Source organism: Ruditapes philippinarum, unplaced genomic scaffold, assembly GCF_026571515.1.
Source record: "Ruditapes philippinarum isolate M1 unplaced genomic scaffold, ASM2657151v2 ctg2578_1_1_1_1, whole genome shotgun sequence".
Classification (NCBI taxonomy): Eukaryota; Metazoa; Mollusca; class Bivalvia; order Venerida; family Veneridae; genus Ruditapes; species Ruditapes philippinarum.
In genome coordinates, this window is record NW_026855989.1 from 2,448 (window position 1) to 26,023 (window position 23,576).

At 32.5% G+C, this 23,576-nt stretch overlaps 1 protein-coding gene across 1 annotated transcript; it reads left to right on the forward strand.

Annotated features, from left to right (window-relative positions):
* Nucleotides 1–3,000: 3,000 nt before the first annotated feature.
* LOC132745051 (calponin homology domain-containing protein DDB_G0272472-like) lies at nucleotides 3,001–3,864 on the forward strand. The gene has a single exon (XM_060733886.1). It carries the CDS (start codon nucleotides 3,001–3,003, stop codon nucleotides 3,862–3,864), a length of 864 nt encoding a protein of 287 aa, XP_060589869.1.
* Nucleotides 3,865–23,576: the final 19,712 nt, after the last annotated feature.

Genomic DNA, 23,576 nt, shown 5'->3' on the forward strand with positions numbered 1-23,576 from the left:
TGTTATATATCTTTGATATATCTTTTTACTTCACAGTTTCCAACCCATTCCAAAGGACCCATGATTGTCCATCAAATTATTATAAATGTTGTTTTCGCGGGACAGCTTATCAGCTGCGGCAGTAATATAAGCTCTACCGACGAGTGAACCCCGTGACAACTGGCGCCCAGTAAGGATTTGGAATTAGGATTGGACATTGTTTTATATTAATTGTATTATATATACACGGATATTTTTAAATTCAGTTTGAATACACACCATGTGACGTCAGAGCGTTTACGTTTTTCTATTGGATATTTTATCCCTTTGACCTGGTAATCGTGTATTTGTTTACACGTATCTGATCTATTTTTTGGATTTACACGTCCTTTATGGTACCTACTCCTGAGCTGTCATTTGAGATCTCCGACGTTGGATTCCGTAAACATAGGCCTATGGAACTACTTATCATCACCACCAGGAAGGATTACCATCGATAACCAGGATTTCCTATGGATATTTCTGACACTGTGGATATTTATTGTTTTTAAGTTTTGACACATAAGTGTGTATACATGTGATTATTGTTTTGTTATATGTGGATTTAAATATAGAAAGTGTTATTTTCTTGAGGTTTTTGATATATTTTAAATTTTTGAGTAACTTTTTATTAAGTAACTTATAATATTCCAGAAAATAATAAGTAAATTGTTGGTATTGGCTAGATATTTTGATAGCCATCATTAGTCTTAAGTATAAATTTTGTTTTGTTTTCGTTAACAAGTCAGGAAATTCCATCTTTTTCCCTCGTATATTGCAGTAATATAAGCTCTACTCTATTAGGAGGCCACAAGAAAAATTTACTCTTCTCCCCTCGTTATTAACTTCCATTTTGACCAATTACTCCTATAACAACTGAAATCAATACCAATATGTCTCTATCTCCTCGATAGTCGAGTGATCTAAAGTGACGGATTGTCCACACCGTATTGGTCAGTTGTTTAGTGTGTGAGTTCGCTCCCTACTTTCGACCATATTTTTTTTTAAATATTTTTTTTTTGTTTGTTTGGGAAATAATAGTTATATAAACGTTTAACTATTTCTTACTCTTATTGCACAAACATTGCAATAAAAGATTGAAATATACAAGATAATATCTTGCCATTAAACTTACATAACATTTGCTTTTTGTAATTCAATTACAAGAAGTAAATTTTAATGTGATATAAAAAATACCGTTTCAATGCATTGATAGTTGAATCGCGGATATAGTTCGCAGAGCGACGCATTTATTTTATGAACGATGCTGATGTTTTATAGTTTTCATAAATAAGTAGGCAGATACTTGAATATTGTTTCTTCTGAAAAACATTTATCAAAACTATGAATGTTTAAAAGATTTTGCGTGTAGCGTGAAACTATTCGTCTTTGCAAACTTTGTAAAGGTTGGTTCATTGAAAGAAATAAAACAAAGATGGTGATTTTGTGTTATTTAGAGATACTTCACAGGTAAATTAAACGTAAGACCCATAAAAGAGGTATCATTGACCATTACGATTATTGATTGTGTGAAAGTCAAGAGTCTCCGTAGCGTAGTGGTAAGAACACTTGCCCATTGACCGGGAGGTCTGAGGTTCGAAACCTACAATTTGCCTAAGGTTTTTTTAATATCAGATAGTTATTACATGTTATACTTATAACACCACAACATCATTCCATTAATTGGCTGGTTAATTAATAAATAAATATAAATATTTAAATTAGCCCAAGAGTAAAGCACGTAGAACTACAGTAAATGATGAGAAGCAGAAGGGGAAGTAATCAGGTCGATACGTTGAAGGTATATATACATGTGTATATCCAAGAAATTTCGCGGGAAAAACACGGACTAAAGGGGCAGTAACTGTGTAGTAACTGTGATAATTATCCAAACCTTTATACATTAAAAAGTATATGTGTACAAGTGTTGTTTCTTTTTTTTTACTTTAAAGCAAAATTGTTACAAACGATATTTTGAAGGTTTGTCTATTGTGTTTATTATAGTAGATATTGGTTCTGAAATTGAGTTGATTCGGTTGTTTGCTTGTATTTGAAATGGTATGCTGATGAGTGTTATTGTGGTTTATTACTGCATCGTGTGATTTTGTATTATTGTGGGTTAAGGTGAATTAATACGTTTTGTTGGAAATAGGTATTGAATCTGGTGATTTTTATTGGTTTGGAAGTGCTGATTTCGTTATTGGTTGATATATATAGGATTGTTTGGAGTTTTCTTTCGGATTAAGTTATTTGACGTTGACTTGTGTTTTTGGACCTTTCCGAATGCATTTTGAATTTAAATGTAATCTACTGAGCTGTTAGATTGAACTTTATCAAAAGGAAGCAGAGAGATATTGACTATTTGATAGTTTCATCCAATAGACATGGCGTCATTTATATCTGAAAGAGAAATGAGGTTACGAAGAAGAGAAGCAGCTAAAGAAGAGGAGGAGAGGAAAAGAAAGGAACAATTGGAATTTGATTTGATGGAAAAAGAGTTAGAGATTATTAGAAAACAGAGAGAACAACTGAAAGCTGATACACAAAGAAGAGTATTAAGTCAAACAGGAAATATTGGAAGTACTGAGAATTTTGCTGAAAATGATAAAGATGAGGAGGAGCTGAATGAAGTATTTTTCACTACTTTGGATGAATTTGAATTCGACCCACACGAGATAAGAAGTAATTCAAGCTTCTCAAATGAAATGGAAAATAGTAAGCATTTTAAGGAAGATGAAAGGAAAGAGTTAGAACGGACTTATGGAACAACACAAGCTGTAGTTCATAATGAGATTGACAAAAGTGTCATGGACCAGTCTATAGAAAGTATGCTAAGTAACAGCAAGATTAATCGAGAAAGTAACAACAATAAAACGGCGAGGAACGAATAAGAGATTTGACGCATATATGAAAGAGGTTAGAGCAGAGTTTGAAATGCTTAAAGCTTGAAGAAGAGATAGATGTTCAGTGAAGAAAGAGAAAATGGATAGACAGTTGAGAGAGAAAAAGGATACGGAACAGAGACTTAAAGATGAAGAATTATTAGATAAGGAAATAGAATACTACGAAGAAAAGTTATTGAGAAGGAGAGCACAAGATGAACAAGAGGCACTAGAGAGACGTTTGAGGAATGAAATCGAAACGAATTTACGGAAGGAATATGAGCAGAAATTAAAGAATGAAATGAAGGAAATTGCAAGAAGAGAAAGCGAAGAAAGAAAGTACTTTGAAAGAGAAAAGGAAAGAAAGCAATTGAAAGAGAAGGAAAGACTGATGATGATGAAACGAGAAAAACAAAGAGAAGAAGAAATGAAAATGATGGAAAGAATAGAGAGTTTGAAGAAGATTGAATTGGAAATAGATATGAGAAATAATGAGTTTGAAGGCGAAGACAGTGATAATGATATCGATAGAGATGTACAAGAAAGGATGGAACTTTTAAGACAGGAAATGATGAGTTTAGAAGAAAGAATACATATGAAGAGTAGAGATAGTAGAAACAAAGGGACATTATTTAAAGATAGAAACACAACAAGAAAGCCATATATATCATCAGGAACACCACAAATACCTCACTTTGATGGAACACAATTCGAAGAATGGAAACTCGAAGTAGAAAGTGCAATAGAAACGGGATTATATCAAGATTATGTTTTGGCACAGGCGGTAAGATCATCCGTAGTTTCAACAGCAAGAAGGGTGTTGCAAACATTAAGACCAGCAGCAACTACAAAAGAAATCGTTTCTAAAATGGAAGATATATACGGTAACATCAGAAGTGGAGACTCTATCATTCATGAATTTTACTCTGCTAAACAACAAATAAGTGAATCATGTTCCGAATAGGGAGTAAGAATTGAATTATTGCTTAATCAAGCGTTAGAAAGAGGAGAGATAGAACGATCTAGAAAGGATAGAAATCTAAAGGAAAGATTTTGGAGAGGACTTAAATCAGAAAAGATAAAATTATCGACAAGGACATCATACGAATCAGAGGATAGTTTTGACGGAAAGCTAGAATAGAGAAATGGAAATAAAATTGGAAACATCGCCAAGGAGAACAGAAAAGGATTTTCAAGTTAAAGATGGAATCAAGGTATGTCAACCATTGCAAAAAATTGATGAGTCCAAAGAGAAAATGGATAAACTTTTGAAGAAAATGGAGGATTTAGAACGGGAACTGAATGAACTAAAAAGAAATCAACAAAGATATGAATATACTCCAAGATTTAGACAGAGCAATAGAGGATATGGACGATTTCAGAGCAGAGGAGGATACAGGTATGATAGACAAACAAGCGATCAAAGAGCACATGAAGGAGATTTAAGAAAGCAAGAAGAATCCTCATCGTCAAAAGAAACGCTAAAAGAAAATAAGGACAAAAAGGATGAGAAGAAAGATTTAAACTAGATGATGTCTCTGTTGAGGGGGAAACAGGAGACAAGAACAGAAACCCCTTTCATGAAAAATACATTTTTGATAGAATAGTTGGAACAAGCAAAGAAAGTGAAGTTATTGTACATAACAAGTTAACAAAAGGGCTGATAGACACTGGATCAATGGTTACAATATCTTCTACATTCTACAAATCCCTTCAACCAATTTTAAAATTGCATTCCATGGACGACTTTGAATTAGATGTTAGATGTGCAAGCGGAGAAAGATTGCCGTACTTAGGTTATATTGAAATATGCATCAAAGTTCCATCGCTTACCAAGATAGCTGTTCCAATTTTGGCTCTTGTTGTTACCGACACTGATTACCATCAACGTGTTCCACTTGTTATTGGCACTAATTTGATAAGAGAAATATATCAACAAACAAACCCTAAAGATAGCACCAACTTACCTAATTCTTGGAATGTAGCCTTCCACGCTATAACAAGTAATTCAATTGGAGTAGTAAAAGCTACAAAAGATATTAAACTACACCCAATGGAAACGAAAACAGTTATAGGATTTGTCCGAAAGCAACAAAATTCGTTATCAGCTGTTACAGAACCACTGGAAAATGACTTTGAGAACAGAGTAACAGTTTGTCCCAGAGTCGTCACATTAAACAATGTAGGAAAGACAGCTCGAGTTCCAGTTCGACTGTGTAATATATCAGCAAAGACCGTAACGATTTCTGCAAAATCAAATATATGTCAGCTTGAAGAAGTAAATGTCGTTCGAGAGGCTCCGATTTTCACTGATAACAAATCAAATGTAGACATCAAAACATCTGTAGAACCTGAAAAAGAAAATGAAATACATATGAGGAACATAGATATATCTGAAAGAGAAAACATGAATTATAAAAAGAACTTACCTCCATCCGTTGTGACTATACAGCAACAGACATCACCTGAAAAAGAAGAAGAAATAATGAATAAAAACGATGACATTCAACATAATTCAACAACAAATACTTTTGATGTAGACCTAGAAGATACCAATTTAACAGCAGAACAGAAAGAAAAGGTTTTCGATCTGTTTCGAAAGTGGCACTGTATCTTTCCGAAGTCTTCAACTGCCTTAGGCCACACTTCAGCCGTGAAGCATATTATAGAGCTAACAGATAATACACCATTTAAAGAGCCATATCGCCGTGTACCTCCAGCACTTTTTAACGAAGTAAGAGAACATCTACAGGAGATGTTAGACAGCAACACCATTAGAGAATCAAATAGTCCGTGGTCATCCAACGTAGTGATCGTACGAAAGAAGGATGGGAAAATTCGTTTCTGCATCGATTTCCGAAAGTTGAACCAACGCACAAAGAAGGATGCATATGCTATTCCGCGGATTGAAGACACATTACAGTTACTCTCAGGCTCTCAATATTTCTCTAAGCTGGACCTCAAATCGGGTTACTGGCAGGTCGAAGTTCGAGAAGAGGACAAGGAAAAGACAGCATTTCAGGTTGGAAGTGGTTTAGGATTCTATGAGTGTAACAGAATGCCCTTTGGCTTGTGTAATGCACCTGCCACTTTCCAAAGACTGATGGAACGTTGTATGGGCCATATGAATTTGCGCGACTGCCTCATTTACTTGGATGATATCATTATTTTTAGCAAAGACGTCGAAACACACATCAAAAGATTAGATGCCGTTTTTGGAAAATTAGCTGAATACAATTTAACAATCAAGCCTTCAAAATGTGAATTCTTTAAGACACAGACAACATATTTAGGACACGTTATATCAAAATATGGAATTCAAGCAGATCCTGAAAAGATACAAGCAGTAAAATCATGGCCAATTCCAAAATCTGTGAAAGAAGTACGTCAATTCCTTGGGTTCTCGGGATATTATCGGAGATTCATCAAAGGCTTCGCGTCAATAGTTCGTCCACTCAACAATCTTCTAATCGGTCATCCTACAAAGAAACAAAAGTTAAATCAAAAGAAACCTGTAAAGAAAACGCCATTTAAGTGGGAAGATGAACACCAACTTGCTTTTGAAAAAGTGAAAGAGATACTTACCTGTCCTCCGATTCTAGCCTATGCCGATTACAGTAAACCATTCAAGGTTCACACGGATGCTTCTAGTGTAGGTCTTGGAGCTGTGCTGTATCAGAAGCAAGATGAAAAAGATCGAGTGATAGCATACGCCAGTCGGAGCTTGAAGCCATCCGAGAGGAATTATCCTGCACATAAGCTCGAATTTCTTGCTCTCAAATGGGCCGTGACTGAAAAGTTTCACGACTATTTGTATGGCGGGAAATTCGAGGTAGTGACGGATAATAATCCTCTCACTTATGTCAACACCACAGCCAAGCTGGATGCAACAAGTCAAAGATGGATTGCAGCTCTGGCTAACTATAACTACACGCCAACTTATAGAAGTGGATTGCAGAATGCCGATGCAGACGGTTTATCGAGACGTCAACATTCACTTACCCAGGAGACTGTTAAAGCATTAAGTCTTGCTGCCACAATTGATACAGGACCTTTCATAGACAACGTCCAACTCCCTAGTGATAACAACACAAGCACCTCAGATATTCCAGCTGATGTCGTTCTTCAGAACTGCCTTTGTAATACAGACTGGATTAAGGCACAAAATCAAGATATTCTTATCGCGTACATCATTGATCACCTTAGGAAAGGTTCGATTCCGACTAAGCCGGACGGACGCAGATTTTCGGGGATTAATGCTTATGTGCGCGACTGGAATTATCTTATTCTGATGCAAGGAGTCCTGTACAGAAGACATCGAATCTTTGGTGAAGAGAGGTTGCAACTCGTCCTTCCAGAAAACCTAAAGGAAGATATTTTCAAGGCTTTGCATGATGACCTTGGCCACCAAGGTCGGGATAGGACGACATCTCTTATTAAAGAACGGTTTTGGCCTGGCATGGACTCCTATATTGCTGGTATGGTGAGAAAATGTGGACGATGTTTGAGAAGAAAACACCTACCTGCTAAAGCACAACTCGTCCCGATACAGTCATCATACCCAATGGAAGAAGTCTGCATCGATTTTCTGTCACTTGAGAGATCAAAAGGAGGCTATGAAGACGTGCTGGTCATCACTGATCATTTTAGCCGATATGCTCAGGCGTACCCTACAAGGAACCAGACGGCAAAGACAACTGCAAAGGTTCTCTTTGAGAACTTTGTAGTTCACTATGGTTTTCCAGCACGGATTCACAGCGACCAGGGCCAGAACTTCGAATCCCATTTGATCAAGGAACTCTGTCAACTTGCCGGTATCGAGAAGAGTCGAACCACGCCATACCATGCCATGGGCAACGGGATGACCGAACGCTTTAACCAAACGTTGCTCAAGATGCTGGGGACCCTTGAAGATAATCAAAAGGCTGATTGGAAAGCGCATGTGCCTACATTAGTCCATGCCTACAATGCCACACATCATGAGAGTACGGGGTTCTCTCCTTACTATCTGATGTTCGGCAGACATCCCAGACTTGCCATTGATGCCTTCTTGGGTTTACCCACAGACACTTTGTCTGCCAGCAAACATTCAGAGTACGTGGTTAAGCTACATGAACGTCTCAAAACAGCGTACGAAAAAGCTAGATTGATAGCAAGTAAGACGGGTCAGCTCAACAAGGCCAAGTATGATGAGAGAGCTCGAAGTTCTGTTCTCGCTCCAGGAGATCGAGTTCTTGTCAAAAACGTTTCCATCAGAGGCAAACAGAAACTGGCCGATAAATGGGAACACAGCCCGTACATCGTCATTAGCCAGCCTAACAATGACATACCTGTCTATCAAGTGAAGCGTGAAGGGACAAGGTACAAGAAGACAAGAACACTTCATCGTAATTTCCTTTTGCCATTCATGTCACAGATGCCATTGAAACAGATGAGGACCCGAACACACCTGCCGAAGATCAGGTTGCAAACAATACTGTAAGGCCGTATGTTATTCCTATGAGACGATCTACAGGCTCGCCAGGACTCCTTCCTTCTTCAAGACCGAAACGCACATCGAGAGCACCTGATAGATATGGCTATTGAACCTTGGCTTCAAGATATGTACAAACATGTATGGTACTATTGTCTGATTCATATTGTTTGAGTGATTTAGTGAGCATGATTATCTAAAGGATGAATATTTATGTAAGTGAGATTGTTTAAATCTTTTGTTCTCTATTTTGAATGAATTTTGTTGATTTTTCTTTTTCAGAAACGTTGTAAAACAGAGGCATATCTTGATGGTATTGATAGGAAATGAACATTATATTAGTGCCATTAATTTGCAAATTTTTGAATCATTTCAGATGATCCAGAGAACATCAATTGTATGTGTGTGCCGATGACGTTGTTCACTTGTAATTATCATTAATCATACCTGTTGTTTTTGTTTGTCATTTCAGGACATGTGCTGGTGATTTTGTTAGAACACTATCCTGATCCTACTTCAAGTACAATTATTATACTTACTAGTACCGTTTTGTTTCAGACAAACTCGATAAGGTAGTACTATGTCGTTGATATATTTAAATACTTTCATGTTTCAAAGTCACTTTCATTTTATATGCCATTTCATCTCATATATCATCATATTTTTTATTCCTTTTATATTTAGGTTTGGAAATGTCGGGACGCCATTTATAAAGTAGGGGGAGTGTGTCGTAGGGCGAAATGTAAAATAAAAGAGTTATGTGTTTGAATTGATAAATATATTAAATAAATAAATAATTGAATAAATCATGCGTGTTGTTTTTATTTTTTATTCCCCTTATTATTACTATTGTCAAAACAGTCTTATAAACCATTCCTGTATACCTATACAGTAGCCGAATTAGCTTTTCCAATCTATACTTTTTCTTTCTTCATAACCTATTACATAATAATAAGTCGCTTTCTATCTAACCTGTGACCCGTTTACATTGTACACGAATGCAATGCTTCATTGCATTCACCATTAACCGTTTATTATAAATAGACGTACATTGTAAACTTTTCAATAAATATTGTTATATATCTTTGATATATCTTTTTACTTCACAGGTTAGTGATAAATTCTTATTGTGCATTTCACTCTAGTAATAAGTATAAGTTATTTGTATTAAACTATGTTCTTAATAAGTATTTTAAAGCTCAACTTTGTAAAAGGAATCGTTCATGTCATCATTTCATATTTTGTATACATGTACTTTGTTATTATATTATTTCATGGCATTCACCATTAACAGTTTATTATATATAGACGTACATTGTAAAATTTTCAATAAATATTGTTATATATCTTTGATATATCTTTTTACTTTTACACAGTTTCCAATCCATTCCAAAGGACCCATGATTTTCCATCAAGTATTATAAATGTTGTTTTCGCGGACAGCTTATCAGCTGCGGCAGTAATATAAGCTCTACCGACTGAGTGAACCCGTGACATATGCTCAAATTTCATATTTGAAAATATCTATACTTGCTACACAGTCTCTTTGTAAGTATAAAATAAACATGTTTAAACTTCACATAAAGAGGATATGTTGTGTTTAAAACTCTAAAATATGAATATATAGTGCTATTTAAAGAAACCGGAAGTTTGTTCTTAAGAAAATACAAATTCTACATGACCTATAATAGGGAACACAACTTCCAATACATAATTTATTCTTTATTTTATTCTAATTGGACATATTTGGTAAAACAAAGCATAGCTGGCAATGAATTTCTGTGACAAAAATATTTGACGCAAGAATGAGCAAAGCATATCTTTAATAATGTACTATACTAATCTTACATTAAATATATTTGTCCCAGAAACATGTTGAAATCTATGTAATTCTTTCTCTATATGTGGAATTTTAATATGAAAATGTAAAAACTGCGAGTGGGAAGCTACATCTCCTACTACAGGTCAGGTAATGTTGGCCCTTAAAAAAATACACAAAAAACTATATATTGTTGCCACCACCTTTAGCGTGTATAGTTTAAAAATACTGTGTGTGTAGTCAAAACACGCTTGCACAAAGAGACTGTGTATCAATTATCAATATTTAAAATATAACATTTAAGCATAGTTTATATGTATGCCAGAAATTACTTTCGGTCACTCTAATGGTAATTTGTGCATATATGTATTTGGTAATTGGCCTTAAGACTTGGCAAAACAACAATTGATAAAGCATACATTTCATGGTACATAATTATTTTTCTACTTAATCACTATGTCCTACTCAATTTGCGAATCATTTGTTATAAGCGCATAAAAAATTTGATATCCAAATGTCAACGTAAATTCTGGCTTCTTTCACAATAAAAAGAATGGCAGATTATTTCGAATAGAAGTAAATTGTTTCTAATAAGCGAAGATTTTTTTCTATTAACATCTACTTTCCTCTTAACTTGTGTTACACTTTCTCAAAAAATAAAAATTTAAAACGCATAAAAGAAATAAAAAGGTATTATACTAGTTTAGATATCGATTAATTATGCGTTACCATTTTGTCATCCAGAAACCCTACATGTGCCATTTTTGTTTTTCTTTCCTGTGCTTCTTTTTTTCTGGAAAAATTAATGCTTTATCAGAAAAATCCAAACGGCCCCAAACTGTCATTCTATTATAGTTAAAACAAGTTAATTTGCTTTTATGTCTGGACATCTTTAAAGTTTCTCTTTGAACAAGGTTGAAATAACGGGAATCCATGTTCTAAACTTTGTTATGTGTAACTAATATGATAGATGGGTGAGCACACACATTTTTACATGGATATTTTGTAATCTTCTTTTTTTATTTGTAAAAGTCTAACTTCCGATTCCTTCATAAACAAACTATAGTTAAAAATACAATATGACATATCATTTATAAGATTATTTACTTATTAAAAATTAATACAAAACGCATAATGTAGAAGAGTGATTTATGTTTGTTGCTGTTGATTTTCTTTTTTATGTGCTTTATTTAAAAACGTTGGTTCACATTCAAATATAGAATATATATTCTTTGTATACATTTGCCTTAATCGAGAAAGCAGTTGTATAGGTTAATTGATGTTTTAAATAGGAAAATCATGAAATCTTATAAAATGTTTATCACCTAATCTCGTTCATTATAATTTTAAATATACTTTTATACATTAATACTATAAACATAATATATTATAGTTGATAATATTAAACTAACAGAGTGACATTAACATAATTGTTGCGAATTTATTCTATGTTGAAAACTTTAAAACTGTAATTTGACACAATTATATCGTAGTAAATATGTCAGTTATTCCAACGACCTAGTTTTAAGACCGAAATTATGTGGCTTCGTTACTTCTATTTTATTCAAAATTAGAAGAAAACTGTGTCATATCTTTTATTAAATTCACTTTAAACGGTATATCGACCGTCGACTTCCCTGTATTCAGCTCATTAACTTAACTCAAAGGCATGTTGGTTAATAGCATGTTCAATATTTATCATTTTCCAAAACATTAACTTGCATTTCTTTCCTCAAAGAGGACATAAATATTAAACCTATTAAGTCTGACCTAGTTAAAAGATGTTTTATTTTACTACTTATAACCGACAATACTGTCATTCTGCTGATAATGCCGAACGATTCGAATATACCATAATACAATATATTTTCATTGTTTAAAGATTAATTGCATACATCATAATCAATCTTATTAAGAAATTGTTACATAAAATGTCTACACGAAACTAAGATATAACGTGACTTTTAGAGACTGTTAAATGTCATTGTTATATGTCACCATTGACCTTTATTTATTTCTAAAATGATTGATTGTATACCCTGACACTCATGGGTTTGTGGCCTTTTGTGAATAAAAATATATTATTATGTATTATTATATCTACCAGGACAAACATCCTATGTTAAAACCTGTAGTTAAATATCAAAACCCTATCGTGCTTCTTGATGACTTTTTGCGCACATCAACCGATTTAACTTTGAATTCAAAATTCTCTTTTGCAGTTTATTTTCATCAATACCTTGAAAATTGAGTAATTAAAGCATAGAAATAGGTATTAGCTTCCATGAAAATACATGAAAAATTCAGTTTTGAATTATGAATCAAATGATTATAAATTAAATTAAGAACTAACGTAAAGTAATAACATCACATTTAATTGTCTAACCGCCTGTCTGAAATTCATCAACAGAATTCTCATTTTTTTTTTCATTTTATTTTTTATTTCAACACATGTTCACACCAAACACACTTATTTTTTGTAAAATATCAAGGCAGAAACGAAAGTAATACAGTCACCTGACTCTGCACCTTTATTTGAGTGAAAAGAATAGCAAATGATCATTAGTAAATGATAATTGAAATGCATACATAACATGCATAACAATTTGAAATAAACTGAATAATAAACTTGATAACTGAAATGATAGGTTTAAGATAAATGTACTGCCGTTCAAAAGAAAGTGTTGCAGAATCGGAACATTTTCTAAAATCGCTTGTTAATGTCTGTTGGTAGCATGTTTGCATTGAAAGCTACGGAATTCCATAAACGACAGCCTACTGCTCACTGACTACTGCTAACTGGACAGCCTGCTGCTCACTGCCTACTGCTTACTGCTTATTGACAGTCTAAGTCTATGTATGGTTCAAATAGAAGTATTCCGAATGTACACACATGTGCATCTGCCATTTTGTTGAAAAAAGCTGCTGGGAAAACAATGGTAAGTAAATTAAAAAGGATTATCTTATAATTAAGCCTAATAATTTGTAATTTCGAATTCATTGCAATGACTTTTTTATGTCCCACCATTGTACACTGCATTGATTATGTTATGAAATGGTTCCACGTGCCTCTTGCACAGGTGATTGATAAATTGTCGAATATAGGACTCATTTTAGGGTAAATCATCTTAATAATAACTTATTCACAAAGAATCTGTGTTCAACAATCAACATGGATGGGCTTGAGCCCACCACTATTCCTGGGTTGAGAGGCGTAGATCTTGACAATTATAGTTCATTAAACTTTCATTTGACAATGTAATAACTTCTAGAAGAATATCTGTAATATACTGGTGAAGTCACTGGTGAAATTTAGGCTAAGCATCCCTATAATCAAAAATGTGTGAGTTCATTTACGGGATCATTTAGGTTCAGTTTTTTCATTGACTGTAAGTTATAGCTTATAAATGTGTAATTCCTTATAAGATGTTATGTTATGCATTTTTGTTAAGTTGATTGCACTCTTGATAGTTTATGTTACAAAGATATGTGCTTTGAAGGTTAATAAGAGAATCAATTTTATTCTAGTACAGAGGATGATAAATCTGACAGAAACATTTCAATGGAGGAACAGCCTATACTTTCATTGACTTCACAGACAAGTAACAGAACCAATACACCTGTATGAAAATATTGAAATTACAGTGGAAGAGGAAAAGACTACATAAATGTATTGGATCTTAAAGGCGAGTTTAACTCGGCTTCCTTCTGAAAGCATAAACAAAGACAAACTTGGCTGTATTCAAATTGTTTCAAAAAACGTACAATATTTCAATGACATAAAGATTGCAAACATGAAGTGATAAATTACAGATTGGACCAGTTTATTTTACTTTATGAAAAGCCATCGTTATTCTTTTGTTTAAATTCAATTGTGCTATTGAAAAATATATGAGAAATAATAGATTCTTAACTATTTAAATTTACTTAAAAATTTCTGATAGACAAAATGATCATGTTAATGCAATAATATTTTTTTTTGCCGTGTTTGTTTAAAATCCATCTTTTATATAATTTTCATAATTATCTTATTAACAAACCCACTTAAAAGTGGACTTTTAGGTTGGTTATTTTTTCTTTTTCTTTTTGCAATTACCGCAAGTAAATGAGCAACTCTGCCTTCATATTTGCTAGAATCATCCAATGAAAGTCATTACTATTTCTATCAGGGTTCTAGAGGTTTGACAAGTTCAATTTACAAGACAATGGTAAACAGTTCTAAGACATCGTGATAGTGTTGAGCTTCTATGATATGATATGAAGCATTTTTAGTTACCTTTTCTAACAACGTGTATAGCACTTTACATTGCAGAGTATATTTACATTAATATAATTTCATAACAACTACATGTATATGATTCATAACAGAACTTTTAATTATAATCCTGCTTTTATATTAATTGCTTTCCACGAAACTTTATATAGAGGATATTTGTTTGTTTTGCATGTAAGATTGAAATACATGTATAATTTCACTGAGTGAACACCAGATGCAATTTTTTCACGAGTGCCGTAGCCACGAGTGAAAATATAATAGCTGGTGTTCACAAATAAAATATATTTCAATCTTATATGTAAAACAAATAAATTTTCTTTTTTTATTTCATGCTTTTTAGTGATTTTTAATATTTTTTACTGATTTTGACGCGTAACGTCGCGCATTCTCCTTTTTGACGTCATCGCATCATGATGTCACATCATCAATTTTGAAATATAGTTCTGTTTTTCTCTAACTTTGTTTCATTTTTAACATGATGTATGGTAATATCGACTTTCTTTTCCAAAAGAAGCAAAATTTACACATGACGGCATTTATTTCTGCCTGTTAATCCATTTAGTTATGATTTTCTTTTCATCCGCATTCAAATAAAGTTCGGCTACAGTGAAAATTATATTTTATAAATTTCACTAGTGGTTTATCAGAATATAATAATCTGATATATTACGATAAAACACTGGAAAGCATGAAATAAAAATATTTTATATAGATTTTGATTTTTTACAGGCGTATCATAATTTTTATTTAAATAACGGTGTATACAAGAAAATATTAGCTTACTGGTCTCATTATTGGGACTAAACATACGTTTTATGTGGTGTTATCATCAATAAGTGTATTTTGTTTTCGTTTTGATTGTAAATAAAAAAGTTCTTTAAAAATAAAATATCACAATTTTCTTGTAATTTTGTTTATGTTTAGCTCCCCGTAAAAAAAAATTATGACAAAATGAATTGAATATTGTTATATATATATGGTTACCATAAAGCAAAGTTTGTTTGTTGAATGTTGTAACATGACCAGTTTAAAAAAATCAATATTCAACATTGTCCACATGTAACCTATTACTTCATGAGCATTTTGTTAAAAATGGTTGTTTTCATGGAAAATTCTCCAGTTACAAGTTGCTGTAAAACTATAAAAACTGCTTCAATACTATAATCAAACTTGGCACAAATGTTGACTAAACCATTGCCTTTGTAACAACATGCCCAGGCTTAATTTTCCTGTTACCATGGCAACGAGGGGTCATCTCAAAATTGCCAAAAATCACTATTTTGCGTTGTTGATTTTTTCCATCAAAATTGATTTCAAAATGCTGCAACTTCTAAATGGATTGAGATAGAGTCAAATGCTTTTCAGCTTTGTTAACACGTTACCTTATGATCGATCTGGGTCATTTTTCCTTTTTTAGCCTCTCAAAAGTCCAAAATTGTCTTGTGCCTTCTTCTGGCAACCCCCTGATGTATCTTTTGGTTGGGACCGCGCCGAAAATGTGGTCACTTTTAAAAACAGCATTTCTCAAACAAAATAAGTGTTGGGGACCTAAATAAGGTATTTTTTCATCATTTGAGACAAAAAAGGGGTGAAAAAGGCGTTAAAAGGCATGTTTATCGGGTAATGGGTTATACAGTGTCTTAGTCCATCAATTTTAAATGGATGGGATCGCGAAAAGTATGTATTAGGAAGATGAAGATTACGTTATATCATTAGCTCCATAAGAAATACATATGAAGCTCCAATATCTGGCAAGTTAACTGAATATATTTCTTCAAAACAGCTTTACAAGTTAACCTAAACACACTTTTCTTAAGGCAATGAAATATAAAGACGGCCGTAAAGCAATATATTGATTTATCTGTTTTCTATCATGTGGTTTTAATGCCTTTATCATAAATTATAAAAATCAGAATGTAACACAGGCAATACTGCAAAATCTAAGAAATAACATGCGGAAGGCATTACAGTGACTCATATTTAGGATACCGCTGTTCATCTTATCGATAAACAAATACTAACAACGCTTTGTATTAATAATGCCCAAGTAACTCAAAGATCTTTCAATGATTTTATTATGCATCGACTTTCCAATTATAACACAATAATTGACATGTTACTCATCATGCTTTTTTAACATCTACTAATTTAAAAGTAACATTTTCTTGAGTCAAATCTAATTAATGCTTTGTAGAATTAAGGTATAAATGTACGGTCTACAATCACCAGAACAAGTATTAAACATTTTTAGATAGAAATATTTAAACGGTTCCATGTATGATTTGGACCATGATTTGTGTATACTCTCCCAGTACGTTTAACGTTTACCAGAAGAAACTACTGGTAATTCGAGAAAATCTATATATCTATGTTTTGAGAACCATTACCTAGATTATTTTTTAACGAAACATAGCATTATTTTCAAAATGCGAACTTATAACTGACCATTGTGATTTAAATGTAAAAACAAAGACGTTCATGACATTACAAGGCCTCCATTTAAAAATACCATTAAGCTCTATAGTTATAGGGTAGGGTCAATATCATTTAAAATGAACAAATATTATAATATACATGTTATATGGTAGATGTATCTAAGCTTGAACAGGGATGTACATGTATAAATAATTAAGCAAGCAGTTATGTTTGGTAGCTCAAAATTACCGAACAAGATTTAATGACAGAAAATAAAATGTAATATTGGTTAGTTTAACATTTCTATAAAGTTCACAGGTCTATGATTTGGAAAATTTCCAGATGCCTGCAGAGATATATACTTATTTTTCTGCTTAGTAAAACGAGAATTATACATGTACATGTATAAATGTAACAAGTTCCAAGGTTTCAGTCAAAGTCTTCATAAATGATACTGAGTAATTCCTTGACCAATACTGTGTCAAACGGCCTTATTGTAACATATAAACACATTGGGAAGAAGGACATAAAAAGTCAACATTTACTTTCAGGTCATTAATCGGGTATTAGAGGTATAAAACAGGTGTAGCAGTAGGCATTAATCAACTAACGGTAAGCATTCACAGTCGCTGTAAGCATTAAGCAGTTTAAAGTAAGCAGTTGACAGAAGGCAGTTGACAGTAAGCAGTTGACAGTAGGCAGTTGACAGTAAACAGTAGGCTGTCGTTTATGGAATTCCGTAGAAAGCAGAGAAATAAAGTTTTCCTATAGTATTACATTTTTTAATCATTGTCAATATGGCGTGCAATTTCGTATAGTTTATTTATATACAAGACTCGTTAAGTTTCAAACAGAATGCATTGAGTATTACAAACACTAAAAGAGCATTTCTAATTATTTGATGCAATGGCATATAACAATTATTAGTTAACTTAATGCTTTGTTGTTGACATGGCCCAAATGAATCACAATTCTATTGATTGATATGACCAGCAACAATTAACAATACTTTACAATCTAATGTGCGTTAATTAGATAATATCATCATTTTGTGTATTATCGGAAAATTATGTTGGAGGTAATTATTAAGGAAACGACAAAATTACTCCCAGCTGCCAGCGTTCATTATCACAGTCAAGTGTATGTCAATGTGACAAATGACGTATGTTTAAATAAAACAAGCCACTGATAGAAACAATGACATTAGATTGTTCTAACGCATCGAAACAATTTTTAAAAAATGCCATTTTTTTAGATAATTGAATGTTTGTTATGTGACATTGTTTACAGACTGAACAGATATACTAATTGCCTCTGGGCTTCAAGTAATATTTCAGTCTATCTCCCACCGCAAAGTTTTCCGATCATGGTTGTGGCAGTAGCCCTCACTTTTGCGGACCAAAAATTTAAAAAATATCCAATATCTTATGCTTTGCACATGGAACAACATATACACATCTGCCAAAAATATAAGTGGAATAAGTTATTATAAGAGTTTTTTAAGTATATTTATTATGTCTCATTTTAGAAATATGGTATGTTGCGAGTGGAATTCATGTATCTTCTTGATATATTTTATTGTTACATGTAAGACGAAAATACATCAGCAAATAAACATGATAATTTTTCAACTAAATGTTATCTTTAGACCGTGTTATTGAGAATTTAAACAGGTCAATCATTTATTTGTAATTTTTAATGGACTGGCTTATGTCTTAAGTTGTTGTTTTATTTTGTGTTTGTGTTGTTGTTCTTCATTTTTTCTTCTTTTTATTGTACAGTATATTCTCAATCTGTATATTTGTACGTGACTTCTTAGATTACCATAAAATAGGCCAGCATAGAAGAGAACATTTCCGACAAATATTTCCATATAACGCTAGTAAACGAGAGCAAGACCGACTAAATGTGAAACCATAAAACAATAACAAAAGCAGGAAATTACCATTGAATAGAACATCATTTTATTAGCGATTTATATGATGAAATACTTTAATCATTGACTTAAAAATGTTGTCAACTCTTGAAATATATAAGTGTTAGCAAAAACGTATACGAAATGAAACTAATGTAAAGATGCACTGATGTCAAACGGCATAAAATCATACAATTTGAAAAAAACAACATAATTACATGAAGTGAAACACTCTGCAAAGGATGATTAAGATATATTTCCATAATTAAATTGGAAGTCGATTGTTTTGTGCCAATGTTAACCCAATTTGAATGAAAACTGTTGCAAAAAAACTTTAAAATCTTCAACATTAGTGCAATAAAATGAAAGTGTTACTAGCCTCAAATGTTGTTTTTCCCCAATCGATCATGTATTTAATTAAACATTTTTTAAGACAACAGAACCTTACAAAAAAGGCATAGCTGAGACGCGGATGGTATATTGTTTGAAATACTAAAATATCACTTGATTAAATGTTATTAAATTATTGCTAAATGAGCAGATGTTGGTTACTATAAACTTTATCAATACTGTTTTTTATATTATTATAATCATATAAATAGCGTTTTTAAATGAATAGCGTATTAAGCTATCTAATACAAATTGTGTGTATGATAATAATCGTAGCGTAATATACCAAACATTTATTGGTCAAGTTAAAAACTACAAAGCAATACATAAATTATGTAATAAAATTGAATTCAGGATCATAAAGAGAAGTTTTGCTGAGATCATTATCCGTTTAATACATACCCGTAGCATCATAACCCATATACACAAATCATTTCTGCAAATAAAAAAGGGTATGTCAATTATAGATATTATTTGATGTTCTATGGTTATAGATATATAGTGCAAAACACATTGACTAAAATTTTGAAACGACAAAACGTTCTGAATTTGTAACAAACAAATACTAAATTTTTCGTCTAATTTGTTGCTTTTCCGTTAATATATCTTCACGTAAGGGATTTCACCTGTGCTGTTTCATTCAGATGAAAAAGCAAAAACGCGAAAAAGGTCGCGTTCATATTTCCCACAGGTATTTTAGATGATATCATAGGAAATAGATAATAACACACGGCATAAAGCATTTTATTTTCACCAGATATTTAGTGGAAGCAGTTATGGCAGGGATAAATAAAATATCATTTTTAAAACTTTTAATAACACTTCAGTTTACGAACATAAAAGGTAAGCTTTTAAACATTAGATTCTATTTTAGCACATTGGAAATATAATTATAAATAGCTTTAATTTAGAAATTTGCAAAATATTATAAGATAGTTTTCTTTGATGTTTCTAAATTCAAAATTTCACCGGTTTCGTGTTTAAATGTTGAATTCTGCCTAAGCCGGTGCTATTTGGCATGGACAGTAACTTGCACTTTCCAGTATCGTCCATGAACAGGCTCAATGGGACCGAGTCTACAACATTTTTTACAATTTCGTCGTTGTGGGCGTTCCTTAGGGATTCTATTTTCCTCTATTTAAGAAGTAATATTATGATTATAGTTTGTGTCTATTTATTTTAAGCATATGTTTCTTTTTGGAAATAAAGTTAATTTATATTAATTTTGCATAATGTTGTCCATAGCTTAAAATTTCAAAAGCAATATTTCTTTGAAAGTTTTATTTAAAGAAAAGACAAACATGCAATACAAATTTGTTTAAGGTCAATAAATAAATACACATTTACATATTTTGATAAAGTTTAAGTGAAAATTATTCAAATTTGTGTAAATACATGTAGATGTATATACATACATTTTGCAAGTAATTAAGTCAGTATCCGTATTTTTAGTTATGTATTTAAATTTTCGAAAGATGCGTAACAAGCAGAGAGAGAGATTATGACGTGACCGTTGCTATGAAAAATCGACCGGATGTAGTATTTTGTCGTGCGTAGGGCAAAAGATCATCTAGAAGTTCATAGACAATTCTGTGTTAGTTGAATGTAAAATTAAAACAAAATCATGTACCTTTTAACATAAAAGCAAAAATGTTTTTATAGCTTTGTGGCCAAGATTGTAAGCAATGGAGTTTGTATTTCGAAAATTTATATCCACCATCAAATATTATTGGTTATGATGCCAATTGGAAAGCTGAGGTTACCTATGTCTTGAATGGTGCTATACTGTCAAAATCCTTAAATCATTTGTCAATGTCACAGAAAATGAGACAGAGAGAATGTGTGATACAATCATGTAAACGTGGGAAAGAAACTATTCTACGAATACTTTATTCTGGGTGGAGCATCATTCATGCGCCGTCAGTTTTATTCACCTTATTATTATAAAGATATGATATGCTAATCCTGGAGTAAAATATTTTTATCAAAGAAATTTATTGAAATCTATGAAATTCTTACTGAATATGTCTAACTTGAATAAAGGAATGCATAAATTATGTATTGGAAGCTGCGTTCCCTATTACAGGTCAAGTAAAGTTGTGTAGAGTTCAAACAATAACATCTCTACTTTGTGTAAAGGCAAAACATGTTTACGTTATATTTATAAAGAGACTGTGAAGCAATTTTCAATATTTTCTATTATCAAATTAGCAAAATATGTATTTAATGCTAAGAGAAAGACGTATTCAATTAAGCATGAAGAAAGGTATTTTTGTGTGGCAATTCATGAGCAAAGATGATCAGAATACTTTTAGGGCTATTACGCATATGCCTTCTGTCCTTAAATTGTATGAGTGAGTGTTGTTAGGACGCTCTTCAATACAACACTGCAACATAGTTATAAACAACTAGGCGATTTTCAAGATGGCTATGTATATGTATGCTACTTGAACCAGGGCTTGGAATCAAAACTGCGTCGTAAACAAACGCCGCCATCTTGGAACGAAAAACGTATGTTTTTGAATATAACTCTTTTGTTGGAAATGACTGAAAACCAGATATTTGTATTAACACGCTACACTATTTTCCGCTTCGTTCGGTAAATGTTATTTGAAGGAAAAAACGATAGATAAAGCAATATGAAATGCGTCGTAATAAAAATTCTGCTCCGCTTCGAGTTGCAAGTTCGCTAAAACTTTTGTTTTACAAAATAGATGTGCAAGCAACATATACCGAACGAAGCGGAAAATAGTGTAGCGTGTTAATACATATATCTGGTTTTCAGTCATTTCCAACAAAAAGAGTTACATACAAAAACATACGTTTTCGTTCCAAGATGGCGGCGTTTGTTTACATTTTGTAGGATTCAACGCAGTTTTGATTCCCAGCCCTGTGAACACATGTCAAGCAAATGACATAGTCAGTCATGATGGCTTTTTGTGTAAACGTAATAATTGTCACATAGATGACAATATTTTTCATCGTTTGTTGGTGTGGTATATATTACGATATGACTAGTGTTGTAAAAATATAAAGAATATACGTCAGAGCCACTAAAATATTACAAGGCAAAAGACAGGGGAGAAAAAGCTCATCACTGCTTTATATTGTGTTAATAAATAACTTGATAATGGATGTAGAACAAAGTGGTATCGGGATCTGCATTAACAACTTAACGATAAGACCGCCAACGATGGCAGATGGCATGGTGTTAGTTTCCTTCTGTCGAAAAGGTTTAAAACAAATGTTAGATATATAGAGGATATTCAAGTTTTTTCTATAAATACATGATTTATTTTCATCGAGTGGTATGAAAATAAATATTTCATGAGTGGCGGTAGCCACGAGTGAAATATGGTTATTTTCATGCCACAAAATGAAAATAAATCATGTATTTATAGAAAAAACTTGAATTTTCTGTTTATTATATACATTTTTCTCTTTCTGGACATTAAAATTTGAAAGACTTTCCCTTAAATTTTGAGTACTGGCAGAATTTAAAAGAAAGTAGTCGGGCAAGACACCAGTGAAAATACGGAAAATATGTTTCATTGCAGTGAAAAATAAATTTTTACAGTGAAAATACGGAAATTAAATGAAAATACGCATTTTATTTCATCAATATTTCTCAATATTTCATTTAAAAGTATATAGTAAATGTTACAGATATGCATCAAAATAGCGATACGAACACAATGCTTCTAAATGATGTGTTTTGAAATACTTTGCCCCCGATAATTATGTGAACGGACAATATTTTTTACTTGGGAACTCACCTTTTCCATATGGAAACCAATACAAACATCTCGGAACACTTTGACTTTGTGCAAATAATCTATGCATGTTTCCTTCCGTAAATGAAGAAGTAAATACATTAAGGTCAACATTTTATGGTATTCTCAATTGTGGTCCCACCAAAGATGGTTTAATACTTTCGACGCTTACGACCATTTATGAAACGGTTGTTTTACCAAATATTTTATATGGTTGCGACCTATAAAATTCCGTTCAGTCATCGCCTTTGTTACGCTTGGAGAGAGCGCATAGAGAATGTATTAAGTGTAACTATACAAAATATTCCCGGCATTACATCGACAGTTATCTCGTTTAATACAGTAGGTATGTTTCCCACTTAAGCTGAAATTGCAAGGCGCAAACTGATATTTTTTGGTCAGATTTGCAGGTTTCCTCATAAATATATTGCAAAACAGACTTATACAAACAATGCATTGATGCAAAGCATCAAAGGGCGTTTAAGCAAAAAAGCAAGTGAGGATAATCTTGTAGACATCTGATGTACAGATATCTTCTCATAAAATTTTGAATGGTTAATTTGTTTTTGCAAGAATTGTATATCATAAATTAATAGGCGGATGAAAGGCAATGTT